At 33.4% G+C, this 25,752-nt stretch overlaps 1 protein-coding gene across 2 annotated transcripts in view; it reads right to left on the reverse strand.

The window, feature by feature from the left end:
• The window catches only part of STAM (signal transducing adaptor molecule), a 58,262-nt gene that overhangs the window by 13,751 nt on the left and 18,759 nt on the right, over positions 1-25,752 (reverse strand). The window contains exons 3-9 of one of the 2 annotated variants that reach the window (XM_045857889.1): positions 14,322-14,397; positions 14,145-14,240; positions 11,678-11,824; positions 7,313-7,403; positions 5,093-5,285; positions 3,811-3,905; positions 406-494 (exon numbers count right to left, since the gene is read on the reverse strand). In XM_045857889.1, coding sequence (XP_045713845.1) covers positions 406-494; positions 3,811-3,905; positions 5,093-5,285; positions 7,313-7,403; positions 11,678-11,824; positions 14,145-14,240; positions 14,322-14,397 — 787 coding nt within the window. Of the gene's footprint in view, positions 1-405; positions 495-3,810; positions 3,906-5,092; positions 5,286-7,312; positions 7,404-11,674; positions 11,825-14,144; positions 14,241-14,321; positions 14,398-25,752 lie in introns of both variants that reach the window. The other variant, XM_045857887.1, reaches the window with a different exon arrangement.

Genomic DNA, 25,752 nt, shown 5'->3' on the forward strand with positions numbered 1-25,752 from the left:
TATCTCATTTTTCATCATAAGTTTAAAATGTTACCAAGAATATAATTTCCAGAGCTTTAAATATGGATAGTGTAAAATAAAAGTTATACATTCTTTGAAATACATCCCCCCAAAATCTCACAACAGTCCTTTGTAATAGCAAAAAACACCACACACAAAAAAACTGAAAACAACCTTAGTGTCAACAAGAGAATAATCAAATCATGATATATCCATTGTATAAAATATTAAGCAGAAATTTAAAATAACAAGGTACAACTGTATGTGTTGCCATGGTAAGAACAGGACTATTGTTTATATTCTTGTAACAAAATACATGCATTAATAATTTTTTAAAAGAAGACAAGAAAAACATTTCAACTTCAATACCAAGTACAAACTACTCTTATGGAAGAAATCACTTACTTCATCAATAAAGGCTTGTTCCGGTTCTGGCTCTATTGTTTCTACCTGAACATCATCACTAAATTGTACCGTCTTCTTTTCCGTTTTTACTGTAAAACATGCAATATTTACCTTTTCCTTATAACAAATTTAAAGTTCTATTTGAAAACACTTTAAGTTTCAAGAGAGGATATGAGTTTTTTAACTACTTCTCTTAAGCTGAGAGACTCAATTTAAAGAATAATTAGGTAGCTGATTTAGGCAATAATGACAGAACATTACTTCATGTCAAGATTTTTTAAATTTTCTTCTAAATATTTTACATTTTCCATAGAAGACACTTAACAAAAAATAAGACATATATTTCTGAAAAAAAAAAAAAAAAAAAAAAGATTAATCACCTATTATACAAGAGAGTTTAGTAAATTGCTGAACAAAAAGCAAAGTTTTACAATGGCATAAATGAATGATGTAACTTCAAATAAAACCTCTTTTTAAATTACCCATGTTTTCAAAGGAAAATCTCATTTGATAGACAGACCATGCTATTTCAATGCAATGAACTGGGGGAAGTTAGGTGTATGTTCTCCAGCATGCCACCATGACTTACTAAGAGAATGACATCCAAGACAAAGGAGGATTTGATGAGTGGCCTTGGCAGGGATCTGAATTTTCCATTATATCATCTTGTGTTTTTTTAAGTTACATTATGCTTTGCAATGAAAAAATGATTACTAATGGATCCAAAAACCACTGACCAGAAGCACGTATTTCCTTTGTTCAACAAAGCACACTTTAAAAATCTAGTCAATATAACATTAATTAGTACACATAAGGATATAATTAACATAGCAATTAACCTTCTCCAAAAGAATCCCCAGGCATAATACAGCTTAAACAAAATGAATTTCCTCTCTGAATTTTTCATCCTTGCATCAACACCGTCAGTCAGTATTCATAAAATTCTTAAGAATCAAGATAAAAGGGGGGCGGGCACAGGGTAGAATTAAGGAAGGGAAATAGTATCTATTAAATTATTAAATGTGCTTAATGGAATACATGTATTTCCTCCAACGAATCTATAATACAATATCATGAGATGTGCTCATTCCATAAATGAGGTTTAACAGTGGCTTAGAAAGAGTATCAATTCTTGCACAGGTGAAATCTAATGAACGGCAAAGCCTGGACTTGAATGCCAATCCATCTGGCTCTACTAGCCCACAGTACCAGAATCTGGCTTGTGATTTTACTCTGAGAACAAGAAGTCACATCACTTATATATTCTGTGTTGTGTGATTCCACATATAATGGAAATAGTGTAATTCATCCCTTCCAAGTAACCATAAAGCAAAATTCTACATACAAAAAGGAGTTTCAGCTCATTTCATTTCCCCATGGGGGAATAAAGAGACATCTGCTATACATACTGCTTTTTATATCCTGAGCTACTAACAAGTAACGAGTAGAAAGCTGGGAGAACACTGTACTGTCTGCTACCCATAAGAGACAGTCTACAAGGTAGACTTCATATCCTAACAGTTAACCATGCACAAATTTGCAGTGTTTTTTTTTCTCATAGGAACTAATACTATTGCTATGTGCACATGTGTATGTGCACATTATCTGTACATATATAAAATATTATATTTACTTATGTAAAAGATAAAGTGCTTTTGCAACATCTAACTGTATTTCCAAAACAAAAACAAGCTAAGAAGGCCAGGTGTTTCTACCTGACACATTAGTGAAGTAGATTTCTGTTTCTTCATAAAAAGTGATGCTACAAGGATTACTCTAGCACTCATTTTATCAAACTCAAGAACTAAAACAATTACCTAAGCTCTGATGCTCCTGTTTCTCTTCTAGGTGTTTCAGAGTGAAACACGTGAGGTGAAGTGTAATACTAATTTTAAAGCTGCAATGCTATATAAGAGAAAAAAGAAGAGATGGCTAGATGATCTATGTGAACTCTTGGATCTCATCCTGAACAGAAGTGCAGAACAGTTGATTTACGATAAGAAAACCCAAACCCCCCAAAACAAACAAAAATAAGCACCACCATCAACCCAGGCTAAAAATCAGCACAGTACACACTGCCATATTTAAAAAAGCTTCTACAACATGTTTCTTTGAGTTCTAATGACAAAGAACTCCATTAAACAGGAACGGGTATCAGAAATCTGTCTCTATAAAAATGTCAAAAAACAACCTGGCAGTAACTGTAAGAGGGCATTGTTTTATCAAAGATTCGTAATGCCTGGCTTGCTGTAAAAGCCTTCTCTTAAAAGAGAAGTGTTTTTGTTTCTAAAGAAAATTATGTCTTTATTGTTGACCTATCTATATCTCTTTATATATATTTACTTATAATTTATAACTATTTACATATATAGTTTGCATTCTGGATAAGATTCAGTACTTGTGTTATTGGAAATGAAAAGATGACTAACACAAAGATCTCTTTTTAAAATTCTTGTAAACTAAAAAAGACCTAAGCATTTTACAATCTATAACTTTGATTTCTTCTACCTGTCATTGTATAGACAGATGAGCTAAGCTAAGATATTCTGCCATTAACTGTAGCTTACCAACTTAATACAAAAATTCTTTGGAAATTCTAAACATTTCAATCACTTAGAGCAATCTTTCTAGACAAAAACATGTTTGTTTCCTTAAACAGAGGAAGGTTACTACTTAATCTCGATGACTCAAACATTATTATGACGATCCATTCAAGTACAGGATTATGGAGAAGTGCAGTCAACTGTCTACCAATGTTGGATAGGCTACCCCCAGTTACATCCCCTGCAACCACCATGCCTGTCAGTAACACACTTCTTCCTTAGCCCCGCTTTTCTACTTTATTTCTCCTAGTGGGAAAAGATTTGGAAACCAAACACAAAACTTTATGATTAGTTATGGCCACTTCTGAATATCTGACATTAGGGTTTACTATAGTCATTATTGTTGCCCAGAGGCCACAGCTTCCAAGTTTGAGGCTAGAACATCAGAGAAATGGTCTCACCCTTAAATAGGAAGAATTCTCTATGGGGTTACACTGAATTTGTCACACTTTTATCAACTGATGATAATGAAAATACCTAATACATAAATTCCATTAACACTTTTTAATGTGCATTTTTATAATAGCACTATGTACATACATATGTGTGTGCATAGATATATATGTTTTCTTTCCTAAGAAAAAGTTCATAGTCTCTCTAAAGATAATCTGGGTAGACAGATGCTTACAATATTTAGATGATTTCTGGTAAATAATCTACTGACCAGGAAGATGCATTTATAATGAACACCTTGAAGGCACTAACATTTGAAAGTCCCTGCTCCAGAAAGTCTAATTTACTCAATTTTCATTAAGAAGGGGATTATCGATTATCATCCACTGACAGACTAGAAAATACTTACTCATTTCTGGTTCAGCAGTGAGATCTGCAGTCACAAAATTAGAGGGAAATAACCCCATGCCTTGATGAGTTTCACCTTTCCACCAGTTAGGATCACTATGAGGAACAACAACAAAAAAGACTATTAATAAAGACTTTTATTTCTATAAATCTTCCCCTTTTATAACATTCAACTTACATTATTAGCCAGATTTAAATCCCACAACAATCCAGTGAAGAGTGAAATGAATGTACCATTATTATAAATAACAGATGAGGACTCAGAGAAAAAAAAAAGTTATTAAACACACAGCTCTTTAGCATTCAGAAGGCTGGTGAAGGCTTTGAGGATCTAGTATAAGTTCTGAACTCTCTCCCCTCAAAAAGATGTCCCTGCACTTAAGAACTGTCAACTTCAGGTGGTTCATGGGCTCTCCAATGCAAGAATCTTTGGTTAATAAGATATGTGGAAGGATCTTAATCAAAGTGTCCATTCTTAAATCAGTGCTCTACCTAGTTAATATCAGCCAATTTTTATCCATAAGAAAAAACATATGACAGATAACACTGTTTATAGCACGAAATGTTCACAAGGAACACACTTGAAGGTACATACTCATGTTCTTCACTATACCCCAGTGTGTGGTATAAGAAAAGCTAGCAAACTCTCAATAAATAATTTAAATGAATGAATCATCAAGGTTTTCTGCAATTTCCAGCAAAACAGCTCAAATGTAACTTCATTTTCTTCCACTCAAGAAATTATATTATAGAGTGGTATTACAGAAATAACCTTAAATCTATCTGAATTTCTTTTTAAAAGCCATCTGCAAAATTTAGTAATTTAGTACTTCATTATTAATAATGATTTTCACATAAACATAAAGCTGTAGTAAAAGACAGATGCATTGAATCCCCTCCCCTATGATAATATAAATGTATTAAACTCCATCTAAAATGAATTTGTTCCAAACAATACACTAAATGATAAATAAATTCACTATATTGTGTACCTTACAAATTTCATAAATACATATACATACTTGACATACTTCCTAAAAATCTTGACAAACTTTCTAAAAATAGTTCCAAAAAATTAGAACTATTTAAATATTATAGATAGAAAAAAATTAAACTACAAAATAAGAATGAAGCTAGTATGACATAAGCAAAGCAGCCAACTATCATACAAAGAAAAGAGATGGATCAACATTTTTTCATGGCATTTGGTGACGGTATCCAACAGGAATATAATTAAACGCAGAAGTAACATGTTATATATTTTCATATGAATGTTCCATCACCTGTCATCAAGAACTGTAATAATTTCCCCAGCTTTAAAAGTAAGTTCATTATCTTCAGCAGCTTCAAAGTCATATATAGCACGAACTTTTCGGCCTTCATGGTGGTGGTTAGCTAAGAGATTTGATGTGCTTGGATACAAAGTGGAAAGGGTGGTGGACTGCTGCCTTTGTTCCTTCAGGGACAACTCAATGGCTAGAAAACAATAGGTTTAAAAAGACCCAAAATGTTAATATAACCGATAATCCAGTAAGGTACAAAAGATATCTGAAGGTAAAAAAGTATTCTTCTCTCAATAGTGTAACTGGAAACTACAACATATCCTGACATAATATACTAAACAAAAATCATTTCATTTATTTTATTCATTCATTCACTACTGAAAGTTCAAAAAAAAAATAAACTAAAAAACTGAACAGCATGATGACAATTTTTACTGAATGAATACAATTTAAATAATTCTGGGTAATAAAAGCTCATAAACTCTTAAATCCATTTTAAAAATTTTATCTGCAGCTATATTTTCTTTTATCTTTTTAATGTATTCCTATTGCTTAAGTTCCCAAAAAGATAATCAAAATCACTTGGGAAGTAAAGAGTCTCAAGCCTCACTGCAAACTTACTAAGAGCCTCAAAGGTAGTGGCTGAGAGCTGGTATTTTATTGCTCCAAAGATAATTCTTACATAATCAGCGTAGGAATTGGAATTTAGAATAACTACAATAAAGTCTCAACTAACGAATTCCTGAAAATAGATTTCAAATGTACCTCCTCCATCTCTGCCACTCCTTCCCCGGTGCAAGCCATCACATCACCACGTGTCACTCAGGCTCTGCAGTGTAATCTTAAGGGACTGATTACTCTGCTTTTAAATCAACCCTTAACCCCTTCTTACTTCACCTCTGTTCTAGATCAATAAAAGACTTATTGAAAAAACAAAATCTTAAAACTATTATTATTATTATTTAAATTTTATTTATTTATTTTTAGAGAGGGAAGGGAGGGAGATAGAGAGAGAGAGAGAGAAACATCAATGTGCGGTTGCTGGGGGTTATAGCCTGCAACCCAGGCATGTACCCTGACTGGGAATCGAACTTGCGACACTTTGGTTCGCAGCCTGCACTCAATCCACTGAGCTACACCAGCCAGGGCTTTTAAAACTATTATTAAAAAATACAGAAAAATATCTTTTAGGATCTTGGGTAGAAAAAATATCTTAAGACATAAAAAAGCAAAAATAACACAAAAACAAAAATTTGACTACATCAAAATTTAAAACTTGTTTGATAAAACACACCATTATCAAAGTTAAAGTATAAGCCAAAAATCAAGGGTAGATATCTATTATAACAGGCAAAAGATCTGCATCCAAAATAAAGACAATATGTAAAAACATATCATTATGTTTTTTTAAAAGAGACTCAACAGAAAAAGAGACAGTCAAAACAGCTAATAAACATACAAAAGAACTGAACCTCACTAGGAATAAAGGAAATAAAATTTAAAATAATGGGACATCATTTCAAACCTATCAGATTCATAAAACTTAAACTCTGACAATCTCAAATGTTGTCAGTAGGTTAAGCATAATAATAGCTTTCATATACCGCTGATGGAAGAGTAAATAAAACTATTTAGCCAAGCTGAAGATGTGCCTTCTCCACAAGCCAATAATACTTCACTTTTAGTCACACAATATAGTCTCCTGCTCCCCGCCACACAAACATGTACAAGGAAATTCAATGCAGCATACCATTTTTGTTATAGAAAATAATAAAAACCAGAAAACACAATGTCTATCAGTAGGCAGCTAAATTATACTAAGTTTTTATTAGTATGCTAGAATATTATACAGCAGTTAAAACAAATAAACTTGGTTTATATGTCTTAATCATGAACAGACCCCAAATGCTGCACATGAAAGTAGGCTGTAGGTAGATGGTACCTAGAATATACTATTTATGAAAAAAAATTTTGTGGGACACAAAAGTATTTGGTACCGTTTAGGATATTTATGAGTAAATTGTGTAGTAAAAATATTGACCGAAATGACATACATGATAGCAGTCGCCTGGGGAGAAGAAAGAAGTGATACGGAGGAGAACAAAGTAGACTTCAGCTTTAGCTGTAAAGTCCTATTTCTTATATTTTAAAATATCTCAGGGAAAAAATATCAAGTAAGAGACCTATCTTCTTGCTACCATCAGGGACTTAAAGACATACCTTTTGCTAAGTCTTCCTCTTCTTTTTTGTTAGCCACAGTACCAGGATCCTTGGCTACCAGAGCTGGGCTGGCTTTTGCTTGTTCTGCAGCCTAACACAAAAAAAGAAACACCATATTTGAGGGTTGATCTCAAATATCCCTACCCCATCTTGTCTACAAAGGAGTAAGAACCTTATTGTCAATCCAAAACAAACTTCTGAAGAATAAAGACATCCAACTGGAGCAGCGTGAAAAGAGCAGGAGTTAGCACTGGAGAAAACTGACTCAGAGTGATTGCACATTTAGAGCCAACAGCCTAATAACAGTGTCACAGATTTGTGTAAAGATGTTAAAACTAAAAGCAGACAATACACAAACCAAAAAGAAAGACTAGAGACTTTAAAATTTCTAGAAAACTTCTAAAACAAGAAAAGGAGCTGACAGAGGGAGGTAGATGACTATTTAAAAAACACATAGTTTTTAAAAAATTTAAATATGTATTTAAGAGTTGTATTTTATTACTTGCTTTCAGGTCAAAAGTCAGGATGTTATCTTTAGGGACTGAGATTTATATATAATATAAATGTCCATAAAATTATACTATTTGGCAAACCAAAATACAGAAACTTAATTCTGGGAATATATTACTGTCCAGCTTAAACAGATTTTGTAAATAATGTAGTATACAAGTAAATAAATACATAAATTGATTCATGCTTATGAAATGATAATCTTTCTAAGCCTCACTGACCTCTTAAGTTTTTCCGTGGCAATCAAGGCAAATAAGATTCCAGCCAATCTTAGTTTTATTTTAACCATTCTATCAGTTACCAGAAACTGTGTGTGTGTATCATATAGATGCATCACACACACACACATATGTACGTATCACATACATGCAATATATACCTACATATGTACACACATATACATATATAACACACATATATACTGGTACTTTTTATACCTCTGACACACATTTGCCTGTACTTAAAATGTCCTCCCCTCTGACCCCTTTTACTCCACCCACATTTTTCCCTGTCCAGTTTCAACTCACCAGTAAACAGCTAACATATCACCTTCTCAGTGAAACATCCATAAGCCCCTTAATTAAGCATTCCCTCTGTATTCCTCCGGTAACATTTTCAAACAAGGTACTGTGATATGGGTAGTTAAGGTTCTGGAGTCAGCAAACATGAGAGTAAATGCCAAATCCACCACATTCTAATGTATAACCTTGGGTACATTGACCTCTTTGTCCCTCAAGGTCCTCACCTACAAAATGAGTACAACAGCAGCAGCTACAACACTATAGGATATTAGGAGGACTAAATTAACACATGCAGCTTTCAAAATCAGATAAGATGAAGGCCATTTGGGATTTAAAACAAAAAGTGTAACACTGTCTCCCAGGATTTATAATGTATGTAAGAATAGATGGCATACATAAGATGAATATAAGATACTGAAGTGGGGAGTAGGTAAACCCTATACTGTTGCAGGGTTTCTACATTTTACATTAAATAATACAATAAATGGAATGCTAATTTTTAAATAACTGTTGAATAAATCAAAGGCAAAATATGACAATAAAATACAGTTCTGTATTTTTCACTTCGCGTATTTTATAATGTCAAACAAATGCACAAGACATTTATTTTTAGAAAGCTGATTAGAAAAAAGATTTTTATAGTTCACTGAATTGAACTTGAAGCACTTTCAATTCTGATCCACCTCTTGTTGTAGTACTTTAATCATTATGTGACTCTGAAAACTGAAAAGTACTCTTGGTCAGGGACAACCTTTTTCATGATGTAAACATTTTTTTTTTCCACACTTTGATGCATTTCATAAAACAGACACTTTTGTGGTCTATAAAAAAACCTCTATTGGTCCAGATGGCAGTGCAGGACAAGGTGCATTAAAAGGCCTGCATCCCTAAATTGTACACTTTTTAAAGTTCCTTTCTATCATTAGGTTCTAAGTGTAGTAGTGATACTTGTCTTATTAACTAGCCAAATACAGTAACAGTATAGCATTATTTTACGTCAAAAATTACTGCTATAAAAAACACAGCAGCATAAAAGTTATTCAGTGACTAACATGACTTTTCTTAATATTTTTATATTTTTTCTGTACATGGATAAAAAATATACTTGAAAAATCTTTATATTTTCAAAGGCTTCTGTTAAGTATGTCAACAAAGGCCTAGTCTGACTAAATTTAAGGACAAACAACTAAGTGACTTCAAAATTTACAGGGACTTCTACAGTTGAACCTAGATGATACATTTTTTCATTAAACATGAAGTTCTCTACAGAGTTTTCAATGATACACTTTTCAGAAAATCACCATTTTCTATTATAGTAGAAACCATTTCTACTATAAAAAAATCACCATTCTACCTCATCATATTTTACTTTGTATGTATTCTATATATTTCTTGTGGCTAAAAGATAGCAACTATAACAGAATTAGCTTTTACATATTTTATGACATCTTGACAAAAACAAGAAAAGTAACTCTTCACTTCACTGTTACTGATCTATGTCCTAAATCTTTTGAACAGGACAGTAACCTAACTTCTACACCAATCAATAAATTAATGCTCTTGCCAGTGTTCACTCCACTTCTTGTCCTTAGAAGCCTAGTCCAGACAGACAAATATCTACTAACCTCTATATCAAACGGAAGGCAGGATCATGTAGTGGAAAGAACACTGGACTGAGAGTTGGGAAGCCTGTGTTCTACTTCCAGCTCTGTCAACTACTAGCTGTGGCCCTGGGCAAGTCACTTAATCATTCTGGGTCTCAGTTTCCTCATCTGCAAAATCAGGGGATTATGTTAGAGAGTCCCTAAAGTTGTTCTCACAACTACCTGAGATTCTGGGTTAACTGAACATTGCTACATATCAAACAGATAATTAATTCTTCTTCCTTCTCTTACAGAAATAAGTCCTTTGGGTGGACGGATATGCAGTTTTCACAGCACTGAAAGCTGTACTCTAGAACACTGCTTCTCAAACTTCAATGTGCATACAGAATCATCCAGGAATCTTCTTAAAGTGAAGATAATAAATCCAAGGGTCTGGAATGGCAACTGAGATGCTGTATTTCTAACAAGCTTCTAGATGGTGATGATGATGATGGTCAATGAACCACATTTTGAGTAACAAGCTCTAGAATAGGTTCTCTGTGTATAGAAACTGCAATTCCACTAAGCATCTATACTCTTTGGTTCTTTGTGGTGAATGTACTTTGATAAATGAACACTACTTTTTTGTCAAGAAACTTATTATAAGACTATTGGATTATTCTGCGTAAAATTATCCCTTAATTATACAAATTTTAGAAATTATTCTGAGTAGTAAAAGCCAGCTGTCAATTATAAGTAAATACTTCTAAACGATATTATTTATCGTTACAAAACTATTCATAAGTCTAATTTTTTCAAGTAAAAAGAAAAACAGCCTTCCTTCTTTGCTCTCCCAAGTATATTCCTGGTTCTTCACAGTTTAAGAGTACACAGATTAGAAGCACCTTGGGAAGAAAGTCTGCGTAAGTCTGGATGAAGGAAGCCCTCCAACTGAGTTTTCTGCTCATGGTTTTATACTACTCAATCCACACAGTGGGGAAATACAGTATAGTAAATTACCACATATTTTAATCCCCCTTGATTAGCTGTGTATCTTGAAGGATAGTTATCCATAACAGAAAAAGAACAAGACATACCTTTTCATTTTTCATGACACAAATTAGAGATTGGTCCATAACATATTTTTTTTTTGAGAAGGAAGCTTAAGCTTGCAGTTAATCATATTTATTAGGAGAAGGGAAAAAAGATGTTTTTATTAAGGGAAAAGATGCTACATGTGCTTCTCTTCCCACTAACTCCTTATATTTCCTTCCCGCTTTTAATATAGTTACTCAAAAATTTCATAGTCAAAAGAACCTCTATACTCATCCTTCAATTTTAAGGATATCCTGATTTTTGAACTGTCTTTCTTTGTATATAAAACGTCAGTATAAAGAGCATTTAACAAGACTGTACTACCCAGTATGATAAAGTAATTTTGTCTATATTATTAAAACTAAATTTTAAAATTTTATTACAAGATGTTAATTCATTTATAAAGAAGGAGAAACAGTGGGAAAGTAGAAGTTGGGAGATGTTAATATTACCCTATATTTTTCTGGCACCTCTAAATGCGAGATGATGATGATGATGAAGAAGAAGAAGAAGGAGAAGAAGAGGAAGAGGAAGAGGAAGAGGAAGAAGAAGAAAAAAATTCCAAAGCTACCTGGGTTTGGAGGGAAAAACAACTCAAATAAACATGGCTACTTTAGAAAAATAAACTGTAGCACACATACAACTTTACAAAATACCTGAGAACCAATAGCTGGAAATGTAACTCCTTGTTCTTTAAGGTTCTTAATCATTGCTGATATTAGGCTAAGCTGTGGATCGTTCTTAAATTCATCTGTCCATTCAACCATAAGGGCCTTTAATTTTTCACACACTTTAGGATGACCCTAAAAATAAAGAAAAAAATTAGTAAGGTTTATCTGGAAATCATCAATTCTTATGAAAATAAGCTGATAGAGAAATATCAGTAAGCCAAATCTGTTTGAATTTTAGGTCATTTATATGGTTCTGTTATTTAATTTTTGCATGAGTAATGTTTTCATTAAAGTTTTTCACACCAAGAAATAAATTAATAAAAAAAGTACTGATTTCCTGGCCAGTGATTTAATATAGATATCTTAAATATAAAAATTATGAAGTATTATAGATCTCTTTTAAAATCACAACTTATGTATAGACAATATATATAAGTAACTATAGTTGGTTATTAAAAATAAACTAATTTTATTTTCTCACTATGAACAAACAAGAGAAGATACCATTATAAATACCTCACATCAAATTCAAACAGATTAAATATGTAATAACTTATTTTGGTAGTCAGAAAGACAGAACTTTTGATAGTATTTTGCAACTAGACAAGCTTTGTACATCAGCAAGACAAAGAAAATTGTTTTGTTCTTTGTAGACCAATATTATAAAAATAAGTTGGGAACAATAAATGGTGCACTTCCCTTATTCCTAGTTCCTGACTTTTAATGTGCATTACCATGTGTTTTTCCCAAGTTGCTTAATTATTTAAGATCTGATTTGAGGTTCAGCACATGACATTATCCCTAGAAACTTTATTTCTTCAAAATAATAGCTCACCTAAAGTATAAATCCAGCATATTCTAAAATATTTGGATAAAAAATATTTGGACATAAAGAGAAGTCCTTTCTCCCGTACATAGCTGTTTTTCAAAATACTTGTTCATGTTACTAAGTACAAGTTTGATTACTATATCTTCAACTGAATTATAGAAAACATTATCATGTTTTCATAAACAGTGGTACATTGTGGTGAATATTTAGGATATTAAAAGAATGATTATTAACTAGTAGAAAATAGCTAAATATTTTGGGTTGGCCAAAAAGTTCGTCTAGTTTTTTCCGTAAAATAAAAGACACATTTTGCATTTTCACTGATAACTTTACTGATTTGGATATTTTGAGTACATTAGCTATCTTCCACATGATATAAGGTTAATTATTCTCAATTAATGTCTTGATTTGATCGCTATCAACCTCAACTGGTCTACCCAACTGTGGAGCATTGTCCAGCAAGAAATCTCTGGCACACAACTTCACAAACCACTTCTGACATATTCAATCAGTCATAGCACCTTCTCCATATACTACACAAACCTTTCTTTGTGTTTCAGATGTGTTTTTACCTTTCTTGAAATAATAAAGCATAATATGCCAAAAATGCTGTATATTTTCTTCCATCTTCAATATTGCAATGGCTTCACAAAAATTCACCAATTTTGATAAGTTTTTTAATGCATGCTGATATGACAGCTGTCACAATACAATCTAACAAAATTGTTTCGAATGAAGTTAAAGACAAGTGCTACTACAGCCATCTTGTGGAAAAAAACAAACATTTTGGCCAACACAATATAACTTAACTTTAAAGCAGAACAAGAAAGAAATTATGTAATCGTGTTTGAAAATAAGCACAGTATTTTAAATTCTTATGTTATTTCTATACTGTTTTCTATGAAAACCTAATATACTAAATTTTTTTAGAAAAGGCACTTTTCCCTTTTAACACTTTAAAATTTTTCTTGACACATAATGCATCCCTCCTCCTCAAAAAAAGCCAGAAATACCTACCTTTAGAATGCACTTTTCTTTTACTGGGAAAACTCACATATTACTTAGAATTTAAATGTTTTAAAGTCCTTAAATTGCACGATTTGAATTCTTTATTCTACATGTAGTTAGGTAGACAGTGTACTATTAAAATCCAGTGGTGGTCAGGTAGTGGCCTTATTCATATCAAGATGAAACTCAACAGTGCCATATATTGGCAGCATTTCTGAACACTTCTACATTAGGAAAATAATTTCTGTGACTACAAAAATTATTACAAAAACTGCCTAAAAATTGACTGGTATTATTTAATTAGAAATATACACATATTTACCTATTAGATGAAAGGAATGATAAAGAAAAGAAGTTGAACATACTCTAATTTGGCTTGAAAAAACCAATTTACTCATAGTGAGTAAAACCAAATTTACTCACTTGTAAATTTGTAGCCATCAGTAAAACATAACATTTACATATATATTAGATAGACATAGCCTAGAAAGAGTTATTTTTTTTTTAAAAAAGCACAGACTAGTCCTTTGTGATTTAAAATGTGAGGAACTGAACAATAAAATGTATGAAGAAAAAAGACTGTTTTAATTCATTTCTGAAAATAACATTCCTTACCTTGTTTAATACGTTGCTTACTTCACTAGCAAAATCTCTTGAACACACTTCTAAGTGAAAAATTTTGCCACAGTTTGATACACATGCCCCTAGAAGCTAAAAGTATAAATTCCAAAGTTAAAAGGGCTCAATTTCAGCAGGTAATTTTGTGGTAGAACCTAAAATCATATCACTCACAGTCAGAGCCTGCATAGCAACATGAGGATCTTTATGGTTCACCCTCCTCATAATAGACCGAAGACAATCTTTAGGTCTAAAAAATAAGAAATGTAACAACCAATTAGTAGTGCATCCAGCTTCCCCCACCCCTTAATAGGCAATAGACTACTATATAAAAGGAAGAATATGGTAAAGAAGTTTAATTTTCATTAACAACACAATTGAAAAACTACACTGACAAGTTCCTTTAAATTTTCAAACAAGATTAACAGACTCTCTTCTTTAGCAATCACAAATTAGGTACTTTAGGCTGATTCTGTGTGAAAAAAGTTTTGAAAATAAAATGGTAGACCAAACTTCCACTTCTAGTCATGGTGGAATAACTGGAACCAGACTTATATTCCTGCTATAAATAATTATAAAACTAGAAAACTGTAAGCCAAATTTACAGGGATTGGCAAAAGTATGTTTACAGATGTAATACAAATAAATAATACAATAATTAATAAATAAAAATACAAGAATGAACTGTGGTTTGCATACTCACAATTGTAAACCTACTTTTGCCCACCCCTGTATATTGAGGTAACTGTTTAGTGCACAATGATAATCTCTAGGAAGGAATACAAATTAGATAAACCAGATCTTTGCCTCAACTTCTACCTAGAGGCACTTCCAGATAGCAATACAGACTTTCTGCCTAAAGGCAGTTCTGGATCTCAGTGGCTAGAAGATCTCAAGAAGAGAACAATGATCTCTCTGAATTGAGCAGACAGAAATCAGAATTCAGAAGGCTGAGGGAACTAAAATTTGTAGCACAGAGTAGAAGGAACTATATGAAGAAAGAGGTCTATATACTGGGATTGGGAGTCCACTTAGGTCTGCTGTGGGAAAAAGCTCCACAAGGCTGGGCAAAAACTGAAAGCTATATTCTGAAGAGCCAAACACACAAAAGGACAAATGTTGCTTGACTCCACTTATACGAACAACCTAAAACAAGAGAATACATAGGAACAGAAAGTAGAATAGCAGTCACCAGTGGCTGGGAGGAGAGGGGAATGAAGAGCTCTTATTAATGCACACAGTTTCTGTTTGGAATGACGAAAAAGTTTTAGAAATGGGTAGCAGTGATGGTTGCACAACATGGTAAATGTACTGAATGCCACTAAATTGTACACTTAAAAATGGTTAAAACCATTGCAATTTTCACAATGCTTATATACTATAACACTAGTATTTAGATTTTGCCTTTTTCACAGTTGAACATATTTTACTAGCCAGAGTCTGTGACACCATGCTAATATATGCAGTTAGGAAAACTATGTTGACATAAAAAACCCAAAACTATTATTTTAAAGTACTGGTGAAAGCCACATATAAAGAGAATTATGTGAATACTACTATTAAAATCATTAAATTAATAATCCAATGATGGTTCAACTCAGTGAATGAACATTTTAGAAATTTATATTTGCTTTACCATCACATTTTTAAGTAAAATTTCTGGTATATTGGTTGTAAATCACTTTTTTATTTTTTACTGATTTTGGGGGGGGGGAGGAGAAAGATCGATTTGTTATTCCACTCATTTATGAATTTATCAGTTGATTCTTCTTTGTGCCCTGACCAGCGATCAAAACCACAAACCTAGAGTATTGGGATGACGGTCTATGTTACCCAGCCAGGATGTAAACCACTTTTTTTAAAGTAAGCATCTAAACTTGTGGTGACTTCTGGAAAGGATCCGGAAAAAGGGAATCTGAACTGGAACTTTCACTTTGTATTTCATTGATATTATTTGGACATTTTACCACAGCTGCTCCTTCCTCTTTTTTTTTTTTTCTTGCGAGAGAGGGAATGGGAGAAAGAGATAGAAATATTGACTTCTTCTTCCACTAATTTATGCACTCATTGATTGCTTCTTGTATGTGCTCTGGCAGATCAAACTGGCAACCTTAGCATATTGGGATGATACTCTAACCAACTAAACTACTTGGCCAGGGCTTACCACAAGAACTGTTAAAACCAAGGCAAAGATATCTCTGGCACCAAAACAAACTTGGCTACTGAGCCATAAAAAGTACAGAGCTGCAAAGTCAATCAGAATGATTGTAAGTGCTGATGAACACTTTATGTATTCCAACACAGCAGTATCTTCTTAAATATAAGCTAAAAAAAATCACTTCAGAACTGTGTATAAAACTGACAGCATTCAACAATAGAAGTGGCCCACAAAAATTTAGTATTAACTATTTCATTCTACTTTTTGCATTTTTAATTGTTTTTTAGTATTTCCACAAGATGATAAAACACATAGTATGACTAGTTATATTTTGAGAAATCCTACAATTTAATGAAAAATTATGATCAAAATAGTATATTTTAAAAGGTTTAAGAGTAATCGGGGGAGTGGTGGGAGGAAAAGGCAGACAACTGTAACTGAACAACAATAAAATAATTTTTAAAAAGTTTAATAATAATACATGAATTTAAAGAAGGTATACTATGGCTATTATCCTCTCAATGACAAAAGAACACTGAAAACATAGTGCCTGTGTAATTTTCATCCAAAGTAAATACCCTTCTGAGAACGAAACGGGGTGCAAGTGGGCACAGTACAGGAACAGAAGACATAAGCTGGAATTATCCAAGGCAAACTGGGTATATGGGCACTCCAGGAAAAACTATGTTCATCCGCAAAATTATCTTTTTATGCATAAACCTGGGGCATGCAGTTAATTCATGAGAGGGTGAGAAAAACAGGGGCAGTACTTTCATAGAGTTGTGGCTTCTAATGCTGTCTTCTCAAGGCACAGATGAAACAGAAAAGAGAATTTTCAGGAATCGAGAGGTAATGTCTAACCTCACCATGATTCTGGGCTAAACTCAGTGACCTGCTTGACCAATCAAATATAATAGAAATGATGTCTTGAGAAGGACGGTTCATAAGAAGTCATGTAGAGTATACCTAGGTAGAACATGTGCTATTAGGATGCTCCCTCTAGGAATCCAGCCACCTTTCTGTGAGAAACTCAAGACACATGCAATTGATAGCCCCACCTGGCTTGGCTGACAGCCACCATCAACTGGGAACCATTTTAAGCATCCATGCCGTCAGGCCTTCAGATGACTCCAGTCCCAGCCACTGTCTGACTGCAACTTCATGAGACCCCAAGTAAGAAGTCCCCAGATATTAACTAATTCACAGAACCGTAAAGATAATAAGTTACTCTTTTCAGCCTCTGAGTCTTAGCATGGTTTGTTATATAGCCGTAGATAACTAGAATAGCCTCTAACAAAGTATGCTGACAGATGTCAGCCTTAAACAGTAATAACTTGTATTATTTAGAATTATTTCTTTTCATCTATTTTTTAAAATAAAATTTCCTCAACTGTTTATCTCCCTATCTTGAGGGTTCCTCAAGACAGCGTCCAGGGACACTGCTCATCCTTGGCTCCCTGCTCACTAGCCATGACACATAAATTTTCAAAGGAAATTTGAGAGAATAAAAATAAGAATTATTTAGCAACTGCTGTTGCTCCTGGTGACTGATGGTGATACACTTTCATTCTGAATGTTACCCAGAATAGTGCCATCAGCAAGGTAGATGCTCAATAAAACACAGTTAAGTTAAATATAGAAAACACTACTTTTTACTGTTGTATAATTGGTATTTAGAATTCAATAATTTCCCTTATAAAGCTATTTACCTGAAAATGTACATACTTTCATAAAATTTATTTCTCAGAATTATAAAAAAACACAATAAGGGGAAAATGCACAGTAAGTAGTACTGGAAGGAGCAGAGAATGCGAGGAAACAGGCTGATAGTAATGAATACAAATGAAGTATTTTGTAAAATGCATGCTAAGATAAAATCTGCATGTGCTTTTGGGAGTCTACCAATGGTTTCTATCACTTACTTTTGTAAGGACAGTCAAATCCTCAACTCTCACAAAAACTTCTTAAAACCCCATTTTGGTATTTTAAAACTTTTTGTGAGAGGTATCTTGAGAGAGAGGTACCTCTCTTTCTTATCTTGAGATGAGAAAACAAGAAAATAGAGGTCAGGGGTAGGAACAAAAAAAAATGGGAAAGGAGAATTATCTCTTATCTCTCTCACTTTCCAACCCCAAAATAACTCTTTCAGGTGATAAATGACCACAGTACAAATCACACCATTGTTAAATGTAACTGAATAGAACCATTCCCTTGGGTTTGTTTGCAAAGTCAAGGTTATGAGGGAAAAATTGCAGTTCATCAATTTTTCTTGATTAGGGAGTTACCTGTTAGAGAACATACTCTGCCTTCTCTCAAATAAGCTCAATACAGGCAAGTTTTACTCAATTATTAAAGCAAAATATTACTTCTAGCACCAGATGAAGACATTAGTTTGCATATAGGGCCATGCTGTTTAAAACATGCATATTCTGTGTAAGAATCACACTCAGTACAGTGAGATATTCACAGTCTATAAGGGAAATGGGAATTTTAATTGTGAGACAGCACATATAAGCTCCTAAATGAACAGCAGGGACAAGTGTTTAGGAAAAATACATTTTGAGGGGCTGCAAAAGAATACTGTTAAATTCAGTAAGTTAAACATGCATATGATGCAACTCAAATCTATTGTCAGGACCAAGGAAAATTAAAAGTAATTTTTGCAGTCCTGCAATTCTCTTTTCAAAGAAAAATAAAATTTCAAATCTTTTTGAATAGCTGAGTAAATTTCCAAAATTATTGATAAATGTCTACCTGCTTATACCTATGTTGTTGTACAGTCAGGATAGATAAATAACTCAACATTAGTGTACAGTCACCAGTTAGTGAGACACCTGAAAAGATCTTTCCATTAAAACATATGAAGAAAGCCAAAAATATTTAATGATTTTGTCAGATAAAAAAGTCAAGGTTTTAAGACATCTTATGCTTTATACAACTTTTTTAAAGTTTCATTTCAAATTATCTCATCTCTACAACCCATTTGAAAAGTATTTTGTATCATAAGAATAATAGGTTAAGCTGTGATAAAAATGTTATTTTATATACTCTTATGAAAATTATTACCATTAAAAAGACAGTAAATTTTAATTCTAATTATTGCATCTATTACTAATCAATCAAGTACTTTAGACCTATCAACTTTTTTTGTAAGATTTTATTTTATTTATTTTTAGAGAAGGAGCCCTGGTTGTTGTGGCTCAGTGGATTGAGTGCTGACCTGAGAACCAAAGGGTTGCTAGTTCGATTCCCAGTCAGAGCACATGACCAGCTGGGAATGTGCAAGAGGCAACCAGCGGCAACTACACATAGAGAGGGGAAGGGAGAAAGAGGAAGAGAAACGTCAATGTGTGGTTGACTCTTGTGCACCGCCTAGTGGGGACCTGCCCTGCAACCCAGGCATGTGCCCTAACTGAGGAATCAAACCAATGACTCCTTGGTTCCCAGGCTGGCACTCAATCCACAGAGCCACATTGGCCAGGGTAGATCCATCAACTTTTCTAAACAAAGGTGCCACCTCTTCATTATCTCCCTCAAGGGAACTTAAAGAAGAATAAGAGGATTTTTCTTCAAGTATTACAAACATAAAAGAACAGTAAAATATATATTAATAGTGATAATAATACTAAGCTCAGTATTGTAAATAAATGTGCTTGAGTAGTTTTAATCACCTATGAAATAGAACTGAAAAAAATACAAAGATACTAGCAATATGTTTCTAAATAGGAGCACAGCTGGTTGTTCAGGGCAGAAAAATTATTCCTAGAGTAAGACTATCTGGTGTGTCACACCCCTGGTCCCCATCTAATCAATACCAGTGGTAACCTCTTGTCAGTGTGACAACCAAAACCATCCCTAGTAGAGCACCCCTAATAAAGCATCCCTTGCTCCAGGGCTGAGAGCCACTGCTAGACAAAAGCAGCACTGTAAAACAGTAGAACAAGATCTGTAGTTTGACAGACCTCTTTATAATAGGGAATTCTAATGCTTCTCTATCAGTATGTTATTACAATAGCAGAACGGTGTCAGGGACTTCGAGACATTCAACAATGTTAGTTCTAGAAAGCACAAACGTGTCTTATTCTTCTATAAAGTTACTTTTACCATTTTAGCTTTCCAAGTTATTTTAGAGTTATTTAAATTTCACATTTTCATCTGACATGCTAAAAAAATACAACTTACCATCCAAAAATATATATATGCCATATTGTGGAGGGAGGAAGGGTATATGCATATGCGTATGCATAGTTTTTATTGGTCTTATATGCTACTACATAGTACACACAAACACTGTATATGAGAACTCACACCTTTGCTGAATGAAGTAACTATACACACACATGTAACTGTAAGGAAACTCTAATACACAATGTGAAAGAAATGAGAACAGGGATGAGTAATAACTATATTTTCAATGGCATATTTGAAATGCATGGTTGATTTGTAATACACATTACATAAAAAACAGTCTGCGAAACACTGAGTACAAATCTGAAATTCTCAATTTCAAGTTTGTAAAGTCGCCATTTCTCATGTGACAGTTAATGGAACATGAATATAACAGACAATGTTATCTGGCTATTTAAAGAACCCAGTAATTCTATTTCTGGGAATACTGTATTTTGCCATGTATAATGCACTCACGTGTATAATGCACACCATATTTTTGGCCCAAACTCTCAGAAAAAAAAAGTTTCATTTTTAATTCAATCTTTATTTATATTTAGATATTTTTTGTATTATAATAAACTTTAGCATTTATTTTTGAATATATTACTGTACAAGAAATTTTATGTAACAAATAATTACGCAACACAAGAACAGATACAAGGTATAAAAAACTTTAAGTACCAGTAACAAATTTACGATATTTACACATCACAGAAGGCCAAGAACTCTTAGTCATTGTCAATTCAGAAGTATTATCTTCTTCAATTTCTACATTACTGGTGTATTCTAAGAGTCACTTTCCTCATCCCAGTAAATTTCATTGTCCTCAGTTCCATCCACAGCATTGCCGATGCTGCATTTCTTAAATGATTTCACAATCACTTCCTTCTCGACACCATTCCATGATCTTAGGATCCAATCACAAACCTGGGTGATGGACACTTTCTTAATCCTACCTGTAGGTGTTAATCATTACCAGCAGACTGCATCCATGACGTCCACTCCTTCATTAGTGCCTTAAAGGACTTATTTACTCACACATCAAGGGGCTACGGTTGGCTGGTTACCCAACAGGTATCACAACAAGTTGGGTTTCAAGTCCACTGCAATTGCTTTTGCAATTTGTGTAACATGGGCTTTGAAATGACCAAAAACAAGCGAAGCTGTTTTTTTAAGTAATCCTCCAGGCCTTCGTGACCAGACTTTGTTAAACCAAATTTTCATGCAATCTTCATTCATCCATCCTTTTTCATGCATGTGGACAATAACTCCACTTGGAATCTTTTCTTTAGGAAAAGAAACATTTTTCTTTTAAATATGATCATAGGCGGTAGCTTTGTCCCATTGCACAACAGGCTAGAACAGTGAAATGGGTTTTCTCATGACCACTAGTTCTAACAGGCAGTCTTTGCTCCTTTGACATCCACAGTTCTGTTGGCGGCACATCAAATGTGAGTAGGACCTCATCCATACTGGCAATTTAGGACAGCTCAAAATTGTAAGTCTTTCAAAGATTGATAACATAGGAATGAAATTCCAAAACTTGGTTCTAAGAGGCTGCTGGAAGTTTGGGGGCAAGTTTCATTCATGTTCTCATGCTCAAACCTTCTCTCTTCATTAAGTTAAAGCACCATTTAGGTGTCCCTGAAAAATCAGCAATGTTTTTTTCTCATATAATCCTTTTACCTTCTTGTATCATCTTGGTTGAAAAAGAGATCTCAGTTTGACGCTGCTCCAGAATCCAGGTCTCTACATCCTGCTCCACCTCTGGCCACTTTGGAGGTTTCCCTTGAATTGCCTTCTTCTGTCTTGGCATCTGAAGAAGCTTTTCTTCCTGTTTCTCCACAATCTGATGACAGTCTCTGTGGGAGGTGGTCCAAGGTGTCTCTCCACAGCTCTGTTGCTATGCTTTTTAGCATATTTAATAACTTTTAGCTTAATGCTTGCAATGTATGAAAACTGTTTTGACATTTTCCAAGGGATTTTCCAATAATTTCTCCCACCCAAAGAGAAATATTGCGAGTTTACCCTATGGTAACAAAGTAGGCATCACCTATCTTATCAAGTTAACAATCAGCATCATTATTTTATCAAGTGCATAACAATCGTCATCATTTGTTTTACTCTGTGAATAACAATTATGTCGCTCTTCATTCTTTGTTTCATTTTGTTAGGGTTAGGGTAGGGTTAGGGTTTTGGCCAACTTTTTATTGGCCAAAAGTGCTTTTGTTCCAAGTTTGTTGTATGTTCAACAAAACCAGTTATTGTATTCCAGGGTATTATTTTGCATAGAGATATTGTTATTGCTTTCTAAAGCTACACTTTTACTGCATAAGCATGAATAAAAGAATTAAAAACATTTATATAAATACAGAATTAGTACTACCCACCTATATTATGCACATTCTTATTTTTCCCTCAAAAATTTGGGCAAAAAAATGTTCATTATACACGGCAAGATACGGGTATATCTAAAAAAAATCTGAATTATTCGAAAGAATATATGCACCGCCATGTTCACTGAAGCATTATTTACAATTGCCAAGATATGGAAGCAGCTGAAGTGTCCATCAGTAGATGAATGGATAAGACAACTATGGCACATTTACACAATAGAATACTACTCAGACATACAAAAGAAAATTTCACCCTTTGCAACATTACGGATAGATCTGGAGAACATTATGCTAAGTGAAATAAGCTGGTCAGAGAAAGACAAATACCATATCATTTCACTCATATGTGGAATCTAATGAACTGAACTAACAAGCAAGAGAGAGACAGACTCATAGATGGAAAGCAGATGACAACTAGTGAGGGGGGTGTTGAGAGAGTGGAGAGATTGAGCAAAAAGGAAAAAGGACTCATGGACATGGACAACAGTGTGGTGACTGGGGGGAGGGGGGTGTAAGGGAACTAAATGGTAATGGAAAAATAATACAATAAATAGTAAAACATAAAATAAAATAAAATCACAAATTATTCTGGATGTCAATTACAGAACTTTAACTTTGTTGTGAATAAGCAATAATGTCACACTCACATTTTTTACATATTATATAAATGAATTAATCAAAAGACAAAGACAAAAAATATATTTTCTGATGTGAAAACATGTTAAAGAAAACTGCTACTATCATTCTGAAAGTTCTCAAACAAACAGACTTTTCAGTCTATCATATGACCTCACTGGCTAGGCATTTTTCAGTACTTACTCATACATTGGAACGGCACACTAAAAATCATATTCATATTATGAAGTCAGAAAAATATTTTCAGAATATTTCTCAAGTTTTAAGTCTAGCATATTCAAACATTTCAGGCAAAAGAAAAAAATACAAAACCTGAAAACCTATATAAAGCAAACAGGAATTATATCTACTAGGTTCCCTAAAATTGATGTAATTATTTGAAATTATTGAATAATTTTAATTAGTAACTATTAAATTTATGTTAAATATTTGACATGCCACTAATAAAAACTAATGCTAAACTAGAAAATTATTTCTAAATTTGTCAATTTTTATAACCAATGTACTATTTTAATAGGCATTAAAAGAAATACATTTCTAAGGCTGTAATATAGTGTATACAATATGTCTGTTGTCTATATTCATAACTGTGTAAGGAAACAATGAAAAGATATAAAGGAAACATAGGTGGTTACCTACAGAGGAAGGGGAAGGGAAACAGGGACAGGAGTTAGGTTTGTCAATATTCATCTTTTTAAACTGTTCTAATTTTGAGCCATGTGAATATATGTCTATTTTTAAAACAAAAAAGTACATTTTTGTTACATAAAAATATTATTATATTTTTAAATCAACAAAGACACACATACACACATGCAATTTAAAGAACAGAGCAGTCAGCTTTTTTAAAAAGAGGAAGAATTAAGGAAGGATTTTCAAATCACCACTGGGAGCCATGTTTCTGGGTCACAGTTCTGACTAAAGAAAATTTCACAATAATGACTTTTTTTCCTTTTAAAACTTGAGAATATTTTCCAAACTACCAGAACTCAAACAAGTGATAGTAACAAAAAAAGAAAAAAGAAATTATTTCCTTAAGGAAGAAAGATTTAATATAAGTTATTTTACTTATGTATTAAATAATATATTGCTGGTTACAAATCATCTTGACTTAAAATACTGAAAGAGAAATGTTTTTCCTAAAGTTCCCTTCACCACCCTAAATCAGCCTTCTTAAATAGATCTGCACATTTTACAAAATTACAGATTAACACTGAAATGGTAATACTTTAAAAAAAAAATCTAGACTACTGCCTAGTATAAAAATAACCTCACAAACTGCATTCTAATCCCTAACTTCTCTCTACATTAACCTACCCTGTCTAAATTTGTCTCATGAAAACACATGTCCCATTTTCCTCTCTCACACCAATAACATGTCTCAGTCTTCTCTAAAGCATACCAGGTATCTAGAACAGCTCACCGACAACCTCCAATATTGTTCAATATTCTTATGCTATCATCAGCAACCCATATCTAAACATATGTATCTAGGTTCCCAGATAACACAAACCAGAGAGATCTCCATTCAGTTTTCCATATATACTAACTATAAAAGGATTTAAAGATTAAAACAAATTGTAAGTGTTTTTCAAGGCACTGGGGGAGGGTAGAATGGAATGTTGTTTAACAGGTGGAGAGATTCAGTTGGGGATGATCGAAAGTTCTAGAGATGGCTCTTTCTGGGTGGCTCAGTTGGTTCGAGCATCCTCCCATGCACCAAAAGGTTGTAAGTTTGATTCCTGGTCAGGGCACATACCTAGGTTTCAGGTTCGATCCCCAGTCAGGGCGAGTACAGGAGGCAACCAATCCATGTTTCTCTCTTACATCTCTCTCCCTCCCTCTCTCTCTCTCTCTCTCTCTCTAATCAGTCAGTCAATCCATCAACCAACCAACAAACAAATAAATGACATATTAGGAACTCCTCTATATGTATTCCACAGTTTATTGCTCACCTAAAAAAAACTTTAATCATTTTCTATTATTAAGTTGACCTGATAATATATAACTCAATTCTGTAATACTATCCCTTAGGCACATAGGCACAATGCCTAGGACTCACAATTATTTTAGGGGCTCACAAAAATGTTTTAACTGTTTTAAAATAAAAAAAACAACTTTTTGGTAAAAGAAAATGTTTTAATGTATAATATGCTTGTCTTTACAACAATGCAATTATAAAATATATATATATATTTTTTATGGAGAAAGGAATTCAGGAAGTCAAAGGTACCAAATGTCCATG

Source organism: Phyllostomus hastatus, unplaced genomic scaffold (assembly GCF_019186645.2).
Source record: "Phyllostomus hastatus isolate PE091 unplaced genomic scaffold, TTU_PhHast_1.1 phas_scaffold_1674, whole genome shotgun sequence".
In the NCBI taxonomy this organism is placed as follows: Eukaryota; Metazoa; Chordata; class Mammalia; order Chiroptera; family Phyllostomidae; genus Phyllostomus; species Phyllostomus hastatus.